Source organism: Epinephelus moara, chromosome 4 (assembly GCF_006386435.1).
Source record: "Epinephelus moara isolate mb chromosome 4, YSFRI_EMoa_1.0, whole genome shotgun sequence".
NCBI classification, from domain to species: Eukaryota; Metazoa; Chordata; class Actinopteri; order Perciformes; family Serranidae; genus Epinephelus; species Epinephelus moara.
In genome coordinates this window covers 45,098,466-45,122,816 of record NC_065509.1, presented here as the reverse complement: position 1 = coordinate 45,122,816, position 24,351 = coordinate 45,098,466, and the positions used below count along the sequence as shown (strand labels likewise).

Genomic DNA, 24,351 nt, shown 5'->3' with positions numbered 1-24,351 from the left:
ATCCGATAGAGTCAAAATAAGTCGGCGATAAGGCCTTCAGAAGATTCCAGAGGGAAGAGGACTCTAAACAAGCTGATAGTGAGTGAATGTCCTGGAGTCGACTCTTCTTCTGTCCTCACTCTGCTAATCCTCACAGGAATGCCAACACAAATCACCGAGGACGCTCCGACGAGGTGGCGCCGCTGCTCAGCGCTCTACAGCTTGTGATGGGAGCTCACTGAGCGCCGGCGTTCACACTAAACATGCTCTGAGTGTTTCACATGAAGCGTCTGAGTTCACAGCTCCAACAGGTCAGAATGAGGAGGCGCTTTGATCAGAGTCAGACGTCTTCATCGAGTCGCCTGCAAACAAAAGTCCTCTCTAAAGAACGAGGATTTAATCTGATGGAAGATGAGTCTTTCTGCTCCGCAGCGCTGAGGGCAAACCACAGAGTGAACCTTTTCTTCTTCTACTCTTATAGAAGAAGAAATCTTATCGGGGTGTCGACAGGATGTGATCAGGTCAGCTGTTCCAGTAAAAAGAGAAACAGCTTCATGGTACTGAAAACACAAAGTTAACCCCGAAGTGACCTCCTGACTTCAAATCCTGCTTCAGAGCACAGACCTCTGTTTGGTACAGCGTTATTAAGAAACAGCTGATCGTTCCTGTTCATGTTTTGTCCCCTAGTTTAGATACTATTTTGTTTGTTTGTTTGTTTGTTTGTTTGTTTTGGCTGACGTGACTCTGCTCGTACTTCTCGTGTTGTTCAGCGTCAGACTCGTCCAGCAGAGACGAGGCTGATCAGCTGTGAGTCTGAACCTCAGATAAAAGGCTTCGGCTTCCTTCCTGTTTCACATGCTCACATTAACACACACACACTCACCCACACNCACACACACACACACACACACACACACACACACACACACACACACACACACACACACACACAGACGTACCGTTACAGGGGCAGACGCTCTCCCAGGTGTGCTGCGGGGTGATGTAAGCGGCTCTGGCGGTGGTGAAATGGCTCAGTCTCTCTGCTGTCAGTCTGACGGCGTTCCTGCAGCCTCGCGGCGGGCAGCCGGCGCCCAGACAGCCGTTGTGACTCACCCTGAGGATGCTGAGGCCCAGAGAGTCCTCGATGTCCGATATAATGCCTACATCAAAGAGTTCAGATTCAGACCTTCAAAGAGACTCTTCACCTGTCAGACGCACCTGACTCACTCTGCGTCCACACTAACAGCTGCTGAGAGGAGACGGACCTGATGCTCACGTCTCTGCGTCGCAGCCTTCCCATTCAGAGCTGATTACTGACGTGATTTAACAAAGCAAAGGTTTAAATGGCTCAGTGTGTGTCTGAAACGCTCACCTGGTTTAAATGGCTCAGTGTGTGTCTGAAACGCTCACCTGCCAGTCTGCTGGTCGGCAGAGACTGGACTCGTCCGCTCTGAGGCCTCCAGATCAGCAGCGCCTCCAGGACCCGGGTCTCAGGGAGCTGCTGCAGGCTGGCCAGGTGGAGCTCCTGTCGGGGTAAACCCAGAGCCTGCCCCAGGCTGCGCTGCAGGCCTCTCCAGTGGTCGCCAAGAAAGTCCTCCGGGGACAATCCCACCAGCTGCAGCGTCAGGCCAGAGTCCAGCGTCCTCTGGTTGGCCGCCCACACGTGAACTTTGACCCCGGTCCAGACACTGAACTTCCCATCTGTCACGCTGACGTTGAGGGAGTAGGAGCCCTCCTTCAGGTTTTCATCCGCCCAGATTTTTCCATCAGTCAGGTCGACGGAGAAGCGTCCTTCGTCTGGACTCTCTGACACCAGCTTGTAGGTCAGGACGTCCTGCAGGTCCTGGTCGGAGGCGTGGAGCCGGCCGATGACCCGGTTGGCAAACAGGCCGCCAGAAGAGGTGATGAAGACCTCCAGAGGTACGACAGAGGGAGGATACTTGCTCTGCTCGGTGACGTTGATGTTGACCACGCAGATGGAGGAGAGGGGAGGGTGGCCGCTGTCCGTCACCTGATGGAAACACGCACAGCACAAAGATCAGACCGCCGTTACATCACAGAACAAATCACAGACGTTCAGTTCATGTTTGGTTTCCAAAGAGCGCTATCAACAGCTGCAGATCAAAAAACATCTGGACACATGTGGCCTACACCCAACAAGGTCCAGACTGAACTTTATGAAAACTCTACATAAGGATTCTAGACGCCAGTTTTCATACGATGAGCAGTTAATGAATTTGAATGTTATTAAATTCACAGCAGTGAACTTCCTTCATAATACGACCTGGTGATCATGATCCCTGAAGGACGACACTCACCTGTCTGTACACCTGTGAGGGGAACATGCAGTGTGACCTCAGCTCCACTCTGACCCACAGTACAGGTAATTATCTGCACCCTGAAGTCACAGCTGATTTTTTAAAGCTCATTTTGATGAATCAAAAGCAGCACTGTGGAGTCAGCTGTTTGGCTCCTGACACACACGACATGAAACCGGACATCCTCTTGTGTTTCCCAGTGTGACTGCTGACAGCAGCAACACAGCAGCTGAGGCCGGGCGTCTGTGTCAGCTCAATGTGTCAGCGTTTAATCGCTGAAGCAGAATTACATGAAGCTCTTTGTAGTTTCTTCAGCAGACTGACGACATGTTCAGCAACACATGATAACAGATTTATTTTCTTCCTCTCACTGAGTGAAAACAGTGCAGGACTGAAGAGCTGAACAGATCAAAGGTTTGATATGTAACTGTCAGAAATACTGAGTGAGTTCTCCATTATCCATCTGTGTCTGGACTCTAAGTGGGCGGAGTCTGTGATAGAAGTGGGTGGGGTTAAAAATCAAAAGTGGGTTTGGCCTTATCAGAAGTTATTTTAAGTCTGAAATTTCTCATCAGAAGTTTCTACATTTATTACTTATCAGAAAAAGTATTTCCAGAGCTTCAGACAAAACAAATCACCAGTTCAGATACTGACACATTTACTGGTATGACACATGTGCTCATTAAAGTTCATTATCTGTGCTGGATACTGGTGTCATCAGAGTAAACGGCTCAACTCACCTGTATCTTGAGCTGATGATGAGGTTTGACCTTCTTTCTGAGAGGAGCCGAGAGCGACAGCAGGCCGCCCTGGTCCACGTGGAAACGGCGGTCCTCGTTGCCGCTGACGATGTGGATGGAGAAAGGCGGGCCGTTCCTGGGCGTGTCTCTGTCCGTCACCACGAGCTGGAGGATCCCGGTGCCGACTGACTCGCCCTCCTGCAGGACACCAGACTCGTCAGCTCTTCAACTTCAAGTGTTTGTGTTATTTGATTTTATTTTATTTCCAGTTTAATGAAGCAGCGCTGAAATAAATCCAACCTTCATTAAACTGTGTCACAGAGATTCAACTTACAGTCATTAAGGAGTTTGTAGTGCTGTTAAATTTGAATGTCTGTTTAATGTTCTTAATTTATCGGGGGGGGGGGGGGGGGTTTAACTGAGTCGTAGAAAAAAGTGATTTTGGTGAAATATCATTAGTCTAAGATCAGAGCAGTTTTACTTTTTTTTCTGACAGAAGTGTTCGTCGCACATGATGTGTCCAAGGACCATCTGAAACAGTTCCTGGCTGTGATGAGCACCATGCATCCAGACCTGCAGATTCATAAGGCACGTTTTCTTATAAAATATTTTCTTTAAAATGATTTATTTATTTTTTGCAATTTTTAAAAAGAAGGAAATAAATAGAAAATTAACCAATCTAAATTTGCTTGCCCTTTGTATCCCCTAAGCCAAAATAAAAAACATAAGTCCGTCCCCAGTGCTTCAAAAGTTGTTTGTCATGCCTCCTCCTTTTTCCAACAGTGTGGTTCATCAATAAAGGACTTCCCGGCAGCTCTCTGCGTTAACGTAAGAGCCACCATGAGGAGTTTGGAGACGGTCCCTTGGTGCCACAGGACAGTAACTCTGACTGTAAAATAATGAAGACACTGGAAGAGTTCACTGTGATTGATCACCTCTCCAAAACCTTCCTGAGAGGCTCCGTCTGCTGACTCTCACAGCGAGCTGACATTAATAGAATAAAGGTGGGTTATCAATCTAAACACTCGCCGCGTGCGTTTGGAGACGGGCGCCAATTTGGAGTTAATGGACTAAAACATGCAACTCTGGTTTGGTCTCTCAAATTTCAATCAGAGAAAGAATAATACAAAGAACAGCTTCATCAGAGCGTGAGAGACAAACCAGTCGTACTTTAGGAGTGTGCGTGTGTCGGGGTGTGTGTGTGTGTGTGTCGGGGTGTGTGTGTGTCGGGGTCAGTGGTTTGATTCCAGGTTAGTGGTTCAAGCAGGAAGAGATTCAGCAGCTGGATCCAGTGTCAGACTGAAGTGGAAACTCCTCCTTCTCTTCACCACAGTGTCTCCATTAAAACCAGAGCTCCCAGTGAGGAGTCATTGAGTCCTCTGCAGCTGTTCAGATGTTCAGACCATCAGCGCTGATTCAGCAGGTGAGAGGAGGTCGTTATGAACACCTGTACTGTGACGTCACCACACAGGAAGTGAAGCAGCCAGAATGGCTGCCTGGTGGGCGGAGTCACACAACCACGGGGCGGGGATTTTAGTTTTTTTAATAAATCTATCTTTTGAGCATATTTCTGTCGACACTGGATTTTTTTGGACGTGTGGAGTTGGACAGAATTGATTGGCCGTGGTTATCGTCTGCACAGAGGCATCAACGCCTCAGTGCTGTCTGAATCCTTTGTGAACACAAAAGTGACAGATCAGTTTACAGAGTTAAATGCTGTTAACTTCTGCAGTGAAACACGCTGACATGGATTATTCACATCACTGTTTAACATGCTGCAGTGAAGACAGACCTCAGTCAGCGTTTTATAACTCGAGCAATGAACCTACAGTTATGTGATTTATCTCTGAGGACGTTCTGTGTGGACGCTGAATCACCTGTCCATCTGCTGCTTTCACTCAAACACTGCGACTCAACTGCAGCCGCACAGCTCGCCCACACCTCACACAGCAGATGTGCTGCTCATAAAGGTGTCAAACTGTGACAAACAGTCAGGCGAAGGCATGTAATGTCTACAGGAGAGACGACGCCACCGCCGCCGCTGCTGCTGACCTGCATCACCTGTCTGAAAGAATGACAACTCTCTTCTCCAGACTCAACAACATCCATCTGCTCCAGGCACCCAGAGCTCTCTGCACCAGGCCGCGCCGGCCGCCGACGTCAGCAGATGGGACGATCTCACAGAGTTGGGACTCATCAGCTCTCAGCGCAGGTTCTGGCTGGCGAAGCAGCGATTCTGTGAGTGAATGTGAGTTTGAGAGCTGCAGCAGGCGGAGTGATGAAGAGCTGGCACACCAAACTCTAATCATCATCAGCCAGCAACAGCCAAGTGAAACATCGCTGTCATGCTGCTGCCAGAGGCATGAAGGCACACGCTCCACCACACAAATATGTACTCACAGGCATGTGGGTAACTGTTTCACACACACACACACACACACACACACACACACACACACACACACACACACACACACACACATCATGACAGATGATCTTCCCGCCTCTTTGATCCCAACGTCGCTCAGAGAGAGTTTCTGTGTTTCTCTCTGCTGAGTTTTAATGAGCAGCTCTGACAGGTCAGCATGTTCTGACCGCAGCGTGTCGGAGGAGGAGGAGGAAGAGGAGGAGGAGGAGGAGGAGGAGGAGTTACAATGACACACGGAGACAACGTGTTGATGAAGAGTGACACATCTGTAATTATATTCAATCGTTAAAACATCTGTCTTGATTAACACCTTGTGCGGCCGTCAGCAGCAGAGCAGGAGGATGTTCACTGATCACCTGACAGCGTTTCTGGGAGAAACCTTCAGACTCACATGTTTCTGAATATATTCATGTAAAAGTCAGTTAATACTTCGCTGTCGTTGTTTCACACATGAGTGCGACTGTCACTTCCTCCCTCGGGCAGCAGAAGTTCATTTGCAGGAGCTGATGAACACTCGATTCTTTCCACAGAGTTTTGGGTGATTTTTTTTCACACAGTGCTCGTTGACTTTTGTTGCTGCAGTGTTTCTGCTGTGTGTGTGTGTGTGTGTGTGTGTGTGTGTATGTGTGTGTGTGTGTGTGTGTGTGTGTCAGCGTGGAGCTCCAGGCTGTGAACATGGCTGCTCTCTGAACACAAAACCAATACTGTTTTTTCCGACCTCAACACACTGCCTATGGTGTCCCGCAGGGGTCAAACACAGGCAGCTCAAATAAAGGCAACAGAAGTGCACTGCTGGTTCTGTTTGCAGGGATGAAACATCCTCGATAATGTTAATCAGGAAACGGAGCAACATGTTCACAGCCTCCTGCTGCTGTCTGCTGTTTACCAACCTGTGACATCAGTCCATCACCTGGTACTAACTGGTTTTCCCGTGTTGAAATAACCTGCGTATATGTGCACTGACATGGTGTAAGAAGAACCCTGGAGATGTTGTGGCTGTTCGTACCTGCAGCAGCAGACTGTGGTTGACCTGAGAGAAGACGGGCGGGTTGTCGTTGACGTCTGTGACGGTGATGGTGATGAGGACGGCAGAGGACAGAGGAGGGTCTCCTTCATCTGCTGCCTGCACCGTCAGAGAGTAATGAGGGATCTGCAGACGACACACAGCTTCTTATTTCTCATGTTTGAATAATTCATCTTCACACCTGTTTTTGTCTTTGTTCACTTTGACCCGTCTGACAGAGACACACTGACCTCCTCTCTGTCCAGCGCCGTGCGGACACTGATCTCTCCACTGCGAGGGTGAATTGTGAACTGCTGCAGAGGGTCTCCGCTCACGATGGAGTAACGCAGCAGGTTGTTGATGGGTCCGTCCTGATCGGTGGCTGTGACCTGGACATAAGCAGAGAGAAGGGAGGGGACAGAAACGTCTCTTTAGTCTTCCCTCGTCCTGAAGGATGCAAGGAGTCAAACTAAGGATCCACAGACTGTATCAACAGTTCAATGAATTCAATCCAACAGAGCAACAACCAGACCAAAGAGCTGTGGAGGCTCCCTGAGAGGAGGCGCTCACTGAGGAGGACTGCACACCTTCAGGGGCTTTTTCTATCTGTGTCCTCACATCTGTCTCTTTCTCATGAATCAACATCTTTTATCTGCAACTACAAAGCTTTGATCTCGCTGTGATGAAAGATTCATTTCTGATGAGTTATAAATTGAAAATTCTTGTAAGCAGTGAAACAGGATGAAACTCTGGTTCATTTATTTTACAGCAGACTCTGAGCTCAGTGACAAACACACACACGACTCATTGTTTTGGAGATGTGTTGAAATTAAACCATGTTTATTGCTTTAACTCGTTGTAACGATGAATCCTTCAGTGTGTCGGCTGACGGACGAACCTCTGCCTCTGTCTGTGGAAACAGTTCAAACATTTCACACTGCGACATGTTGCAGTTACAGGGTGAGAGTGCGGAGACGGAAACAGCCGACGGAGGAAGAAAAATGTCAAATATGAAACCATACGATTACAGACTCATCATGCAGCAGAGGTGCGACCATCAGAGTCACTGAGCTGTGTTATTACTGCGTTATCTCTGCTGCAGGCCTGACAGATGGCGGCTGACGCGCGCGCGCGCGTGTGTGTGTGTGTGTGTGTGTGTGTGTGTGTGTTTACACATGCACACAGTCGACAGGCTGCCAGATCGTCTCGTACAGACATGTTGTTGCTGTGTGTGTGTTATTATCAGTATAAGTGAATTTTCAGGAGCTGATGTTGTGTTTGTGTGTCTTCTCTTTTTTTTCTGTTACCTGAGTCATCAGTCGGCCGCCAGCTGTCAGACGCTGTCATGTTACACACACATACACACACGTGTGTTCTCAGTGTGTTTGTGAAATGAGACGATGAAAACAAAGCACAGCAGAAAGAGCTCTGATCTGAAGCAACAGATAACAGAGACGTTTCCTTCAGTTCAACTGAACCTGAACCAAATTTACAGCTACATTTAATTTGGTGAATCAATTAAAGATTATTGATGCTTTTGTTTGTGAGATGTGTGTGTGTGTGTGTGTGTGTGTGTGTGTGTGTGTGCGCTGAAGGATTCCTAACAAAGTCATCGTATCAGTGTAACCTTCACTGTCCTCCCCGAGCTCAAAGTGGTTTGATTTTATGTGGAGTAGCTGAACTGACATTTGTCACTGTGACACAAATTTCAAAGTTTCCTACATCATCAAGCTGTGCTGACTGCGTCACATTACATAGAGAAACCTCTGCGTCTCTGTCTGCTCTTACCTTCATCACCAGGCCTCCAGGCGTCAGGTCCTCTGACACCTCTGCACTGTAGTCGCCTCGTCCGAACACCGGCGCGTTGTCGTTCAGGTCGGTCACGTTGATGATAACCGTGGTGATGTCACTGAGGGACGACTTTCCACGACTTCCCTCCACAGACAGGTAGTACTCCCGCAAAACTTCAAAGTCCAGCGGGGCGCTGAGGGTCAGGAGGCCTGAAAGAGCAGAGGGAGAAGAGGAAATGATGAAGAACAGACTCAACCTGTTTCTACACAAACATCAGAAATTAAATTTTAAATCCACTCCGGCTGAACGTCAGATCGTTTCCACTTCAAACACCTTTGGTTCATTTTAAGTCAAACAGCGAGCAGAAAACATTTTGATTCAACATGTTTATGTACAGGAACAGGAAGCTAGGCTGCAACTTATCACAAATATTGATCGGCATTTAAAGCTGCCGATAGCACTGAATGTGCATCACGCCCCACACGCACAAAAGGATTTTTTTTTGTGTGTCCTTACTGGGCAGATACTGGTGCAGAGAGGTGACGACCAGTTCACGACATCTGTGATAAAAACAAACTTGAACATGAGTTTTCTTTGAGCCTAAAACATGTCAGACTGCAGGTCTGTGAACAGCACCGCGCTGCGTTCAGAGTTGTGATGTAATCTGACAGGATTGATTGGAGGTGATGAAATGTGTTAAAGAGTTCGCTCTGATATGAAACATCCAGCTCAGAGTTCACAAACTGGACGACGCTGCTCTGTTCACCTTCTGAGCCCAACGCTGAGGGAGTCATAAAACATGTCTGGATATGTTCTGTGTAGTTCTGCAGCCTCTTCACTCGCGCTGGGTCCATCATTACAGATACATGTGGAACACTCGTCAAATATACAAGACTTGGTTTTAAATTCAGGTCAAGATCTCAACCAGAGCTGATTCACGCTGTAGTGTGAGGACAGAGACACACTCACAGGTTTAACTTAAAGATCTCAGACTTTCTTTATTCACTTTGTTGATACACACTCACTGGCCACTTTATTAGGTACACCTGTTCAATTAACACACATATCTAATCAGCCAATCAGGTGTCAGCAGCTCATTAACATTTAGTCATGTAGACATGATGAAGACGAGCTGCTGAAGTTCAAACAGAGCATCAGAATGATGAAGAAAGGTGATTGAAGTGACTTTGAACGTGGCATGGTTGTTGGTGCCAGACGGGCTGGTCTGAGTATTTACTGGGATTTTCAGCACAACCATCTCTAGGGTTTACAGAGGATGGTCCCAAAAAGAGAAAATATCCAGTGAGCCAAAATGCCTTGTTGATGCCAGAGGTCAGAGGAGAATGGCCAGACTGGTTCAAGATGATAGAAAGGCAACAGGAAGTCAAATAAGCACTGGTTCCAACCAAGGTGTGCAGAAGACCATCTCTGAAGCAACAACACCTTGTCCAACCTTGAAGCAGATGGGCTACAGCAGCAGAAGACCACACCAGGTGCCACTCCTGTCAGCTAACAACAGGAAACTGAGGCTACAATTCACACGGGTTTTCTCACCAAAACTGGACAATAGAAGATTGGAAAAACCACATTCAGATGGAAGCATGGATCCATCCTGCCTTGTATCAACGCTTCAGGCTGCTGCTGGTGGTGTAATGGTGTGGGGGAGATTTTCTTAGTACCAACTGAGCATGGTTTAAACACCACAGCCTACCTGAGTATTGTTGCTGAGCGTGTCCATCCCTTTATGACCACAGTGTACCCATCTTCTGATGGCTACTTCCAGCAGGATAACGCACCATGTCACAAAGCTCACATCATCTCAAACATGACAATGAGTTCACTGTACTCCAATGGCCTCCACAGTCACCACATCTCAGTCCAATAGAGCACCTTTGGGATGTGCTGGAACGTCATGGATCAACTGTGTGATGTCATCATGTCAATATGGACCAAACTCTCTGAGGAATGTTTCCAGCACCTTGTTGAATCTGTGACACCAAGAATTAAGAAGGAGGTCCAACCTGGAACCAGCAAGGTGTACCTAATAAAGTGGCTGCTGAGTCTATTTCTCTTATAAAATCTGTGTCAGATTCATGTGGATAAATATGAGAGGACATCTTGTACCTGAGTTCAGTTGTTCAGAACGTTTGTAAGATAACTGACTGAGATGATTCAACTATTAAAATATTTGCAAGTTAATTATTTAATGTTTAATTTCTGATTAATGTTTCAACTCTGAATTCTTCTCTTCTCTTCAGCTGGCAGTATGTCATCATGTCCAGGAGAAACTACACAGTGACCCCTCAGTAACGAGGCCCTGTAGATGGAGCCAGCAGAGGAGCAGACAGCAGGAGGTGAGCAGGTGTGTGTGTTACAGTGCAGGAGGTTTGCAGGAGGTGGATGATCAGAGAGGAGCGACTCAATAACAGACAAGAAAAAGTGGACATGACACATTTTATCCCCTGAAGCACTCTGACGCCTCGTTTAATGGCAGCCGTAAATTGCGGTTAAAGTTCACATGTGGATGACAGATGACACGTGCAGACAAGCAGCCAGCTGTGCAGAGATTTATGGCAGAGGAAAGGTTAAAGTCGCTGACAGCAGCCAGAGTTCGCCACATGTGTCACATGATGCACACACACAGACTCAGGGTGAGAATTATCATCCACGGCAGCTTGCTGGTCGCACAAGAACATCCATTTTACATCCTGTCTGTCACTGCGTTATAAACGTCCTGCATCTCAATGTGAGGTGCGTTCAAGCAGAGCAGCACGGTTTACATACAGAGCGGACGCTGACAGTTGAGAGGTGTTGTCGAGAAGCAGCGGCGAGGATGGAAATGTAGGAAAAGGTCTGCAGAAGAATTATGGCCATGATGAGTCACTGAAGCAGCAAAGTGAAGCCAACACAGACGTGACTTTGGCTGAGAGGTCACAGCGTCGCTGTCTGTCACTGCTTCTGTTGCATCTTGTCTTGATGCTTCTGATCTTCTTATGTGCTATAACACGCTGCAGAAATACACTCGCCTCTCTGTCTGATTCTCAGTCTTCTTCCTTTGGTAATAAAATCCTGACTCTCTCGTACACTTCCCTCCAAATCACTCAAACTGCCGACAAACCCAATCTAAACATGTAATTTGTGTGGTGATGATCCTGCCGCTGTGTGTTTGCAGACAGCAGAGCGTAACATGTTTATTACACTCATCAGGTCTGAGGAGAATCATTATACGTGTCTGTCGAATCTCATCCAGCAGAGACACGCAGCCCGACCACTTCATTACAACCACACTAAACAGGATCCAACAACAACCATGTGACACCTCCAGGTCTCAACAGGTACAGAACGCCAGCTCGTATATGCACACGCACACACACACACACACACACACACACACTCTGATCTTCAGACTGTGAGACAGTGTTTTATAAATCTATACATGTATTCTATCTCTGGTCACAGTGATTCACAGTGATCGGAGCTAAACAGGGTAAATTTACAAAGAAAAGAACTTCTATCATTTTTGTTTCTTTGGATAAGTTCAGTAACAGTCAGAGCCTCTGCAGACATTTCCAAAGAAACAGGAGCACTGTGAACAGCAGCTGTAAAACTCCACAGATCTACATTTAGACAAAGTCTGCATTAACTGAAGTCACAGGGAGCTGCACTCGTCAGCAGCAACACTATATCAAAGCATCAGTTCACAAAGTCTCACACAGCTGTGCAGAATAATCACAGTCTCATTCATCTGGTCGTACCATCACTTCATTTATTTACATACTTTTTGGCTTTTCTGTGTAATAATTTTATCAGCTGTTTTATATCGCATGTTTTAGAGCTGTATATTTTTTTCATTTTTTTCATCATCATCATCATCATCATCACCTCTGAGGTCTGTCTGATGAATCTTCCCTTCATGCTTAATTTACATCGTCTTAACTTCTCACATTGAGCCTCATCTCACTCACCTGCGTCATGTTTCACTTCAGTCTGAGCAGTGAAACTTTTTCTGTGTCGTTAATGAATCTAAAATGTGTTCATCATGTGTCCTGACGAGACGTCACTCTGCGTCACTGTGGTGTCTCAGATGGGAACTTCCAGCCTCAGAGACAGGTGGACAGTGGGACACGTCCCTGTGTAAACCCCGTCCATCTGTGACAAACTGTGCTGCGTCCCTGATCCAGGACCAGTGTCAGATTTACTGTCCACGTCCTCGGAGAGATTTCAGGGATGATGCAGAGCCTCCATAATTGATCTCATCATTTTGAACCATCAGAAACAAATTAATTATCAGGAGACGTCTCAACGAGCCGCTGAGTCACTCTTTCATACAGCCGACAGAAAAAAAAACTATTGATTAAAAATGAAGCAAAAAACAAAGAAAACTTTACTGACGTAGTTTATTAAGTTTCAGATGAACGCACGTCGTCTCCGCCCGTGACTTTTGTTCCTTTGTTTCTGAGGAAAGGCTGAAAATGTTAAACAGATGGTCTGTTTATGAGTCAGAGTTCAGAGTCACGTTAAACCAAACCTCCACACAGTCCCTGTAAATAAATAAATTAAAGACGTGCGTCACTGCTGCAGACAGAGGTCTTCACTTAACACTGCTCTGTCTCTGCAGCACAAAGACGTGAATATCTTTTAATCTGGTGCCACATGACAAGAGACTGAGGTATTCTCTTTAACCTACAACTACCAGAATGCACTGCTCCGCACCGCACAGTTAAACAGGAAGCTAAATGTGTTTCTGAAAATGTTTTTGACCAGTGCTGCTTCGTCTCAGTCTTTGAGTCTGGAGACTGAGAGCGGGAGGTCGTCTGTCTCTGTCCAAACTTAAGAAGTGACGGGATTGTTTTGTTGTTGTGGACAAACGTGTTCACACATCTCTACAGCCTGTGTCCTCGGGGTGCAACAACAACTGTGGTCCGTGCAGCAACACACACAGTACAGTTCCTTTTGTTACAGGTGACCCAGGTTTTCTTTCACACCAAGTCTCACACTCTAATTGGCTGCAGCTCGCTGACAGTCCCCAACAGGTGCAAACATGTATCCGGTTAGAGACCTGCGATGTGTCTGCGAGGCGTCACTGAACCTCTCAGCTCTGTGAACACACAGCACTCAAGTGTCGAGTCAGTTTGTCTCTGATCTGAGGATTCTGTCGAGGAGCTGCGCAAACTGTCAACGAGTACAAACCAGAGCTGAAGTCATGTAGTTAGAAACAGACACAACTCAACACCAGAGGTCGACTCACTGAGCAGCTGACTGAGTCTGCTGAGAGGACTGAGTCTGATGTGAGGACTGAGTCTGATGTGAGGACTGAGTCTGCTGAGAGGACTGAGTCTGCTCAGAGGACTGAGTCTGCTGAGAGGACTGAGTCTGATGTGAGGACTGAGTCTGCTGAGAGGACTGAGTCTGCTGAGAGGACTGAGTCTGCTCTGAGGACTGAGTCTGCTGAGAGGACTGAGTCTGATGTGAGGACTGAGTCTGATGTGAGGACTGAGTCTGCTGAGAGGACTGAGTCTGCTGTGAGGACTGAGTCTTTAATATCAAACTGTAGAAACACGTCTCAGCTGAGCCTTTAACACCGTCACAGGCTCTGTTAGAAACTTCAGACTTTCCTTCCTCTAGTTTAACTTTAATAAAAACACTTTTCTGCCAACACACGTTTGAGTTTCTCAACGACCTCTGCAGGTCTGATGTTTTCCTGCAGGTGTCCGTCCGTCCGCCCAGCACATCCTGATTGCCACGTCTCCACTTCTCAAACTTTAAAAACGTTCTGCTCTCCACAAATAATGAAAGCTAACGCAGTGGACAGTGATCAATGAGAGCACTCCTTCTGACCAGCTGCCCTTTAATGATTGATCAGCAGGAAGCCCTGAGACGGTCCCACAGCTCCAGAGGGGCGACCACAGCTCACACTCACACTCTGCAAGTTTTAAACAGCAGGAGACGAAAACACAGAAACAAATACTCAACAAATAACTGCTGAACTTCTGATGAGGAGCTCAAACTCTGTGACTCTACTGGATGTAACAAATTAAACAGCACTCACACACACACACACACACACACACACACACACACACACACACACACACAGAGGAGACATATTTCCACAGGACGTGGAAGTCGTCTTCCTCCTGATGAATAAACTGACCTTTAAAATCACCACACTTCCTCTTTAAAAAAACACAGTGATGCATCATGGGAAACTCGCTCTCATCTGTTTGGGTTATCTGTGTGAGACAGAGGGACAAAAACTTTTCTTACCTGTCCGTGAGTCCAGCAGGAAGCGTCCGTCCTCGTTGCCGGACACGATGCGGTAGAAGACAGGATCCGGCCCTCCTCCGTCCCTCGTCAGCGCGGAGACGCTCAGCACCTCCGACCCCACCGCTAAGGACTCTGGGAGCTGAGCCGTGTACTCTGAGCTCAGGAAGACGGGCTGGTAGTCGTCCAAGGAGACCACGTCCACCGTCACCGTGGCAACAGAGTAGAGGTGACGAGGCAGGCCGCGATCAGTGGCCTTCACCTTCAGCTCAAAGGTGGGCGGGGTGTCAGGGGTCAGAGGTCGCTCCAGACGCAGGATCCCTGAAAACTCGTCCAGAGAGAAGTAGCCGCTGTCGCCCGCCAGGAGGGAGTACTTGACCTCAGAGTTTATACCTGCAGGACGAGAAGACGCAGAGACATGAATCAAAGAATTGCTCTGACGTGTTTCAGGCATGTGACCTGACAGATGTGCTGCTGCACGGTGCCTCCATCCTTTCCACCCAGAGGGGAAATAAATTAGCCAAGAATTTCCTACCGTTCCCAAAACCCACATCAGGATCCTGTCAGGGTGTGTCCGCCATTTAAAGTGAAGACATGATGTGGAAGCACAGAGACGACAAACAACAACAACATCATGTAACTTTTTACTGCGCCATCAGAAGACGGAAACTTTTATACACGCGCCAAAAAACTGATTATAATAACCATCCTCATCCTCGTCTCCAGGAGATGAAGCTGTTTCCACTCACACTGCTGCTGCATTAAGTCCAACACGTGCACAGTGTTCACACGTGCACGTGGAGTATGACACTGACTGTCAGTGTCTTTAGAGGCACGAACATTATTTATATAAAACTCTAGACATGATGCTGTTTGGTTTGACGTTGTTTTAGTGCCGCTGGAGGAAGAAAAAAATCAAATCAAAATAAAAATGGAGCTCAGGGCTGTGATAAGTTCAAAGTCATAAACTCAGGAAAAAAAACTCTCTGATTCTCTGAGATTAAAAAAGAAACATTTACAAGAAAAAACTTAAATATTTACAAATTTACAATAAAAAAATTCTGAGTCTTTGAGATCATTATGTCATAAAGTTGCATAAAAAAAGACTTGTTGATGTTTCTGATATTAAATTGGTCAATTTACAAAAAATATGTCACAAATAAAAAAATCAAATATTCTTTTTTAACATTATGAAGTCTTAATTTGCATTAAAAACGTAGATATTCTCTGAGATTAAAGCGGTGGAGAAAAAAACAGAAATTCACAAGAAAAAAATATATATCCAGAAATTACAAAGTTGTTAAACTGCATGAAAAAACCTGAATACTCTCTGAGGTTACAGAGCAACATTTACGAGGAACAAAACCAAATAAAAAATTAAACAATATGCAAGATTATAAAATCTCTGAGATTAAACTGGGAAATTTACAATAAAATGTGTCTTTCAGATTAAATTGCTAAAATTACAAGACAAACAAACAAATTTCCAAATTTTCAAGAAAACAACTCTGAGATTTAAGATATAAAGTAATAAATTTGAGTGATTTTTTTTTTTAAATATTGTCTGATATTACAGATTCATAAATTTTTGAGAAAAAAAATATTTCAATCAAATATATTAATTTATTTAAATTCTCTGAGATTTAAAAGTCATAAATCTATGAGATGTATTTTCCTGAGCATGGTGAAATATCTACTGTATATTCAGATAAAGTGACTCCGGCTGCACCGACACCTGTTTGGACACAAAAATTCAGACTATGACAGGAATGTTCCTTCATTCATTATTATAATCATTATTACTGAGTGAAGACGTGATGACAGTCATCACCTCCGTCTGGTTCGTCTCTCCACACCTCCTCCACACCCCCTCTCCTCCACACCCCCTCTCCTCCACACCCCCTCTCCTCCACACCTCCTCTCCTCCACAGCTCGTCAGCTCTCAGCAGACAGTTTGTCTTTAAGAGTTGAGGAGCTTAACAATTGGGAGCTGCTGTTCTGGGATAATTACACAGACTAATGGGAGAGCTGATGATTAAAGGTCAACAGCTTCAACTCAAACAGAGCAAACAGGTGGTTCAACAAGTTGCACAGGGAGGACGCATCTCAGGGTTCAGCTCAGTGATTGGACGACAGATGGCGCTGCAGTTAAAGATCCAAATATCAGATCCTTCATTCATTCACTGATGTTTCCTCTCACCCCTGATGTGTTTCCTGACCTTTGAAACATTCGACGCAAAATGTTCTGAAAAATGATGAAACTGCTACGACACCAGTTTCACTCTGAATGAATTCAGACATAAAGGCATCATGTTACACATCTGTCTGCATGTGTCACCACAGATTATCAGGCCCCTGATCAGGTGCTGGGTGGCCCCCAAACATTTTCTAATCCACACGTTAATGTACATTAAGCTGCTCTCACACGCTGCACCCACCCTGACAACAGCAGAGTGTTTTTAAAGTAGCTGCTGTCACTGCGGTCCAGGGCGGCGATGACGGGCAGGAAGTGAAAGCTAGACAAGGACTCCTCTACGATAGGTGGAGATATGCCCCCTTTCAGCTTGTTAGTATTGGACCTTTTTCCTGTTGACCTATTACGTCACAGACCAAACAATGGACAAACAAGTTAGCTACGGTTAGCTAGCAGCTAACTGCTACCATGGTGGACAACTTTACAGCTCTGTACATTTGGTCCGTCCAAAAAGTCACGGCTCTGGATGTAGATTTCTCCATGTTGTTACCGGCTTCTTCTTCTCTTACACATTTAATGCTATTGGACTTCCGGGTCAAAGCCCGGGGCGGAAACTGTGGAGCATGCTCAGAGCGCCTCGGCCAGTTTGGGTCTGATTGACTGTATACATGCAGGAGTCACATGATCTGGGTGTGTTAGTCCCACTGTGACACATTCACTGCAGGACCATTTCACTCACACTGACATGTTCACAGGGGTTTATATAAATCTGTTTCCTCTGTCGTCATGGAAACTGAGTGAAACGACCAAAGAGTTGGACATGTTTGGACAGTTTACCATCTGAAGTTTGGTGGAAATGTTTTTGTTGGTCTCAGACGTTGCTGCCACTGTGTTGTGCAACTCCAGTGTTGAGACAGCGACATCATCAGCTCCTCCATCTTGTCGTCTCTCTGCTTCATGATGCCCGCCCTCTTTATTTAATTGACCAAAACCAGGTGGCCTCTGGCAGAAGTTCAACACAATGAAGTGTGTGTGTCCAAAACAAAATCTGTGTGTTTACGTGGGCGAAACTGCTTCATACCCCTACCACCATGTTTGAACGCAGCCAGAGAGCAAACAAAGCACCAAACTACAAAGAAAAGTGCCAGGACAGGATCCCCTGGAGCCCCGACAGAGGTCTGAGCCCCAAAGGTCCTTAGATACTAGAAACGCCCCTGTGTACATGTGTGGGGCCACTGACTGGCCCCTGGCCCCCTGTCATAATGTAAAAGTGGCCCCTGGAACAAGGCAAGCTGAGTCTTTCTGATCTACTGAATCAATAGCATCCAGATTTGAGTGTGGGCCTGCTGAGACCTGCAGACTGTGTGTTCTTTGTTTCATGTGTTTTCAATATGAAAATGAATAAAACATCCATGAAAACAAAAAAGTTCCTGAGTCACTGTGTTTGTGAGAAACTGTGAGAGGGCAAGCTGCTGCACATCTGAGGGAGTGGCCAACCTGTTCTGTCTGTGTGTGTGTGTGTGTGTGTGTCTGTGCCTGCGTGCGTGTGTTTGTTCATCTTTGCAGAGGCAGAATTTTTGTGTTTGTGGGCGTCTTTGTGCATTTTTATCGATCCTCCTGTGTGAACTGAGACTGTTCAAGTGTGAATGTCTGCGTGTGTGTGTGTGTGTGTGTGTGTGTGTGTGTGTGTGTGTGTGTGTCAGACAAGGAAACTGTCTGTTTTACTTGTCTTTTATCAGACTCTGTTTCCTCCTGAAACCAGCCGACCATCGGAGGCGGCACATGAATAAAAGATTCAGACCCAGCAGTCGGACGTTTGGAACAAACTGAGTCAGTAACTTCAGATTTACTGCAACAAACACAAAGTGATTAAAAAAACAACAGTGAGATCAAACTGTGCTCACACACACACTGAATGCCGAGATCAGGAGGCAGGAGGAGTCACAGGGAGGAGAGAGTAAATCATGAGTTACACTAACGAAACGAGAGCGCGACAAACGAAGAACCGAAGGATGAAGACAGAGCTGATAGTTGGTGTGTTCATATCAACACGACTGAACCAGGAGCTTTGTTGTCATTGTCCAGTTTGGGAGACGCCGACATGTTGACTGGCTTGCAGGTGTTCAGCAGAGCGGCGGGAACATTCAAAGGTCAATGATTTGATGATAAAACGATGATCAATGCATCAAAATCTTTGTTCACTATATGCGATTTATTTTCTTACTGTGTGAGGACTTGAAACTTTCGGCGTCGTACACATGCCGTGATTTTTGCGGCCTCAGGTTTATTGTTTGTTAACATAGAAGCGTGGCAGGTGTGCTCACACACCAGAGCAACGCCATCATGGTGCCCATGCGTTCCCAAGCGCCTGTTTGTCAGGGTCTGATGGCTGCAGCCTGAGATAGAGTTTAACTTGGAACGTCACATGACGAGAACCAACCAATCACAGCTGTCAGACATCTTTCCTTCCTCAGTAAATATCAGTGTGTGATAAATATGGAGGACAAGTTGATCATTGTTTACATCTGTCCCACAGACAAACAGGAAGTAGATCAGCTCTGACCTCAGGGCTTCAGGTAAACAGGCTGTGATTCAGTGCTGGTTATGGTCGCTGAGCAACTTCAGACGCAACCGGCTGCCGCGCTCTTTAAAGTCAGCACAGAGCAGCACACAGCGCCCGACCTCACGTTTCCCAGGCGGTTCAAGACGCAGCACGATGTATCTGTAGTGATCCATTATTAAACAAACAGCTCTCCTTCAGCCTCACAGCCGACGTGTTTCTAAACTGAAGCTTTAAACCAATCAGATTGTTCCCATCACACACACTGATGTTCTGTGGGATATTAGTGACAGTGTCCAGTGATGACATGCTGTCATAGTTCAACAGACACAGTTCATACTGTTGAATAACAGTATTTTTAAGAAGTTAATCACATTAGTTTAGAGCTCCTCACAGCCGCCTGCCTGTATGAGAGGAACAACATAACAGGGAGCTGGAGGCTCTGCTGCTCCGTCAGGGGAGAGCAGCCTCTCAGGAACTGCTGGTTTCTGTTTCCAAACCGCTTTAAAGTAAAATCCAACAATTCAGTTTCCTCCTGGGTGCTGCTTGTTTATAAAGTCCTGACGTCACCAAACACCCTGAACACAACAACATGAGGCGACCCTAATAAACTCTGTGTCTCTGCAGGTAAACACACCTCCACACACTCACACTGGTTTATCAGTGATGATGATGATGAAGAGGGATCACTGCTGTTTGAGTCCGTGCATTATGTTGAGGAACATCCTGCAGAGTTTATCTGCGAGGGTTAAAGTCAGGGTGAGGTGACACAGAGGAGAGGAGAAGAATCAGGTGGGTGTTTCAGAAAGAAAAACTCTGTTGGGAACAGATTAGTCTTTATTGTGTAGAGAATTAGTGATAGCACACACACACACACACACACACACACACTCACACACTGTGTGTTATTAGGCTCTAGTAGAGTTAAAGTTGGCAGACTCAGGACTGAGGAGCTGTTGCAACACGTCCTGACCTGAGACAAACACAGACTCTGTGCTCGTGTTGTTTCACCTGAACGCTCACAGCGACCAGCAGGACGTTTAAACAAGACAGCGCCCCCTGACTGTGGATGGTGGAGCTGCTGAATGGCTTGGTGGAGTTTGTTAGCTGCAGCGGTGGCTGTTAGCAGTTAGCTCCGCTCGTTAGCCGCGAGCAGCCACATCGTGAGGTCGTGTTGTGAAGACCTACCAGTGTCGGGGTCTTTGGCGTATATGACAGCGACGGGAGTTCGGACGGTGGTGTTGTCGAACACGGTGACCTCGTAGTGGCTGGAGGAGAAGTGAGGTGGGTTGTCGTTCATATCCTGGACCATCAGCCGGATGTCCGCCTGACACGACCGCCCGCCGCCGTCCGTTGCCTTCGCCACCAGATTATACTCCACCTCCTTCTCCCGGTCCAACACGGCCAGTGTGAAGAGCTCGCCTGAGGAAACACAGAGACAACGCTGAGGTGAACACAGAGGCTGTAGAAACCACAGCGCTGCACGCCAACACCTCCGCACTGATTCATAAAGTTTCTTAACAGACGATCCAACCTTCTGTTTCGAGCCTCGAACAGGTCGACATCTCCACACCGCTTAAAACATGTAATACCAAGAACAAGTTTAAAGTACTTTTAGTTTACACTGTAAAACCTGACGAGTAAATGTCTCTTTAAAATATCATGGAAACTGATCGCCTTTAAAAAAGTGAGTAAATATAACGATTAGTCTCAAGTTATGTTGTGTTGACTTCATTTTATGAAGTTGTTGCAACTTAAAATGACCAATGAATTTTGTTTTTTTCTTTGTTCTGGTGTTTTCTGTAACACGTCTGTGAGTATCCAGAAAAGTTTATAATCCAATGTATGATTATATTTTGACTTTTTCTGTCTGAATGTGAGAAACATCAGTGAACCAAGTCAGTCGGACTTTACTGAACTATTTTATCTGTGTTGTGTCACGATGAAGACAGTTTTACATTTAGTGTGTTCACCGGCCCTCGTGGTCGAATTCATTTATTAAATATTTCTATTGTTTTATTTAATATTTGCTCACATTAAATTAGTGTTAAATTAGTATAAGTGTTTATATAGTTTTTATAGTTGCAACAACTTCACATTAGATTTACAGAAACATAACTTTTTCTTTAAAGGCTTCCTAGATTTTTTAAAGAAAGATGAACTCAATATATTTTACAGTGTAAAGTTAAAGTACTTTAAACTTGTGTTTCATGACATGTGGAGACGTCGACCTGTCGCTGGCTCTACATGTAAAGTCAGATCATCCTGTCACACACTGTTTGATTCAGTATGAGAGAGTTGAGCTGCAGCATCTGTTTGAACACCTAAAACTGTGAGATACCTGACAGCCAATCAGGAGGCGGCGAGGACACCACAGACAGATATAAAGACAGAAATGAGGAGCGATGGACGTCAGCGAGGAGCTCCTGACATGACAACAGAAATGTTGTTGGCTCTCTGAGTGCCGCCGCTCTCAGCAGCTCAAACACTCGCTTGTGTTTTGACCCCGAACAGATGGTGCCGTACCTGTCCTGTGGTCGAGATGGAACTTGTCTGCGTCGGGACCGTGGAGGGTGTAGGAGATCTGTCCATTAGCTCCCACGTCTGGGTCTGAAGCCGAAACCTTCAGCACAAACATGCTGGAGGGCGAGTTTTCCATCACCGCCTCCGTGTACACCAGCTGGAACGCCGAGATAATAACAATAATCAGAACAACATTTGCATAGCACTTCTCTCGCCGAGACAGCGAGAGCGGCAGAAATAAAATCATGATGCTGCTGCTGCAGTGATGATGAAGAGGAGGAGGAAGGTGGTTCAAACACTTTAACTCTGGTCACAGTCCATCAGCACAGTTAAAGCTTCTGATCTTCACATCCAGAGTTTAACTTTAACTCCTCATCATCAGCTAAGAGTTGATATCAGAAGAAATAATGACACCAGAGCTGCACGACACGACACGACATGAGAAACATATATAAATATAATATGAGCCCTAATAAAGACTGGGACTATATGAAACTATATAAATACACTCTCAGCACTTTTGTTGAAATGTGAACAAACTAGTTAAAGTCAGAACTGGTTCCAGATCCCCTCTCAGTGTCAGAGTTGTGATGAAGCTCAGCTCCTCATCCTGACTCACCTGTTAGTAACAAAACAAACTGTGTTCATAATAATCTGGAGAGTGGACACGTTCCTCTCAGGACTGATACTGACATGTGTTTGTGGTTGTGTGTGCGCTGCAGTTAATATGAACGCTGATGTTCTGTGTTCAGGTGTGTTACTGAAGCTGTCCAGTACAGGTGAGTTCACGAGGACGCTCACTGTGTGGACGGGTTGTCTTCAGATTAAATCCAATAACAGATGATTTCAGGACAGGACAGGTCACACACTTTTCTCTGCACTGAATCTGACGAGATTATTTATGGGTGAAGGTTTCAGACGGCGGCGGGGAGAGTCTGAGGTAAGAGGTTTATCACTGTTGATTTAATTTACTAATTAAGGTTACTGCTGCAGTTAAAGATGTAAAGACAATCTAATAAAGCTGAGAACATTATTCAGTATCCCCGACACACTGAGAACGATCTGATGACATCATGAAACGCCCCCCCCCTCACCTGTTCACACAGCGGACTGTTGTCATTGATGTCCAACACGTGGACGTCCACGGTAACCGGAGCCTCGTACTTCCCGTCGGTGGCGGTGACTCTGAGCGTGTATCTGTCTTTGGTCTCTCTGTCCAGAGCTTCCTTCACGATCAGACCCCACTCGCCGTCGTCCTCCTGGATGATGGCGAACTGACCCAGAGGGTCGCCGTCTGCAGGCGGGACCAAGAGCTCAGTTAGTGCACGGACAGTCAGGTGGAGGAGGCAGCATTTAAAGCAGTATTGGAGGCAATTTCAAAAGCTGGTATCAGCATCGCAACAACTACGTAGAAAAACTGATTATTTCTTGGATCAATCAATCGACAAATGAAAAATTATCACTTGATGAAAAGTGAATTAACAAATGTGTTCTGAAACTATGAACATGAGCTGGTATGTGAGGAGAAGTTCTAATAACAGATCATATACAAGTTGTTCAAGTAAAAAGAGACCTTAGTTTGTTTGCTGTGTTTGTGCCACAGAGACAACGAGGCTGAGACAGACTGAACACTTGTTATTATTATTAATATCTGTACATACAGGTCGTACTGATGTTGTTCTTCACAGCTGCTCCTCACTGAGCCTCTGATGTTCAGAGTCTGATAAAGTTTTTCATAACTCACAGTTTTTATTTGTATTTGACAGAAAACAGGGAGTCTGATGGTGAGTGCTGCCGTCATGTTTTTCCTGATGAATTATTCAATAATATGCTTGATTTCTGTATTTTGGATGAGCATGTCCACATCAGGCTGACTCACCTGGGTACTTTACATTTCATTACTTTCTTACAGACTTTGATCTTTGAGATGAAGACAGTGTTTTTCTGCGGCTGCTGAGTGAAACCGTCACTCTGGATGTTGCAGCAGATTTCACTCAGCCACCTGTTTGACAGGTGAGCTGATGCTGACGGAGACGCTGTAGAAACCGTTTAGATTCTTTACAGCTGTCAGACGCTGCCACGCAGGTCAGAGTGTTACACTGAGATGCTGCAACAAACTGAGTGTTGCTTTATATGAACGACCTGCAGCACCACGAGGAACAGGTCGCTGTGCACCTGAGACAACTTCAATCAATGTAGGACATTTTACTGAGGTGTCCCACAGGTGAGGACGTCATGTGGTCACTGATACAGATTACTGAGGACTGAAGATCTTCATACTTCATGTTGAGATGATTTATGAAATCTACAAAGATACAGTTATCGACTGATTCCCCAACAGTCTCACCCTGAAAACTGGTGCCACAACATGGTTCACACGATCAGTGTCTGGTGACACACAAACACGTGAATATAGCGAGGCAACTCAAGTGGGCGGAGCTCATTTCCAAGATCAGAGTGAATCTGAGGATGACTTTACTTTCACTTTCTGTGACAAGCACTGATGAAGAGGATGAAGAGCGACACAGTGTTTTCTGTTGGACGGGGAGGT

The 24,351-nt window shown here is 46.0% G+C and overlaps 1 protein-coding gene across 2 annotated transcripts in view; it reads right to left on the bottom strand.

Annotated features, from left to right (window-relative positions):
* Positions 1 to 24,351, bottom strand: part of fat2 (FAT atypical cadherin 2) — a 120,112-nt gene that overhangs the window by 36,196 nt on the left and 59,565 nt on the right. For both annotated transcript variants that reach the window (XR_007569804.1, XM_050042525.1), the window contains exons 13-22: positions 22,895 to 23,094; positions 21,804 to 21,957; positions 20,466 to 20,699; positions 14,527 to 14,916; positions 8,257 to 8,468; positions 6,720 to 6,857; positions 6,472 to 6,615; positions 3,038 to 3,235; positions 1,390 to 1,990; positions 939 to 1,139 (exon numbers count right to left, since the gene is read on the bottom strand). Coding sequence is in view for 1 of the 2 variants with exons in the window: in XM_050042525.1 (XP_049898482.1) it covers positions 939 to 1,139; positions 1,390 to 1,990; positions 3,038 to 3,235; positions 6,472 to 6,615; positions 6,720 to 6,857; positions 8,257 to 8,468; positions 14,527 to 14,916; positions 20,466 to 20,699; positions 21,804 to 21,957; positions 22,895 to 23,094 (2,472 nt within the window). In the remaining variant the exon portion in view is untranslated. The remainder of the gene's footprint in view (positions 1 to 938; positions 1,140 to 1,389; positions 1,991 to 3,037; positions 3,236 to 6,471; positions 6,616 to 6,719; positions 6,858 to 8,256; positions 8,469 to 14,526; positions 14,917 to 20,465; positions 20,700 to 21,803; positions 21,958 to 22,894; positions 23,095 to 24,351) is intronic.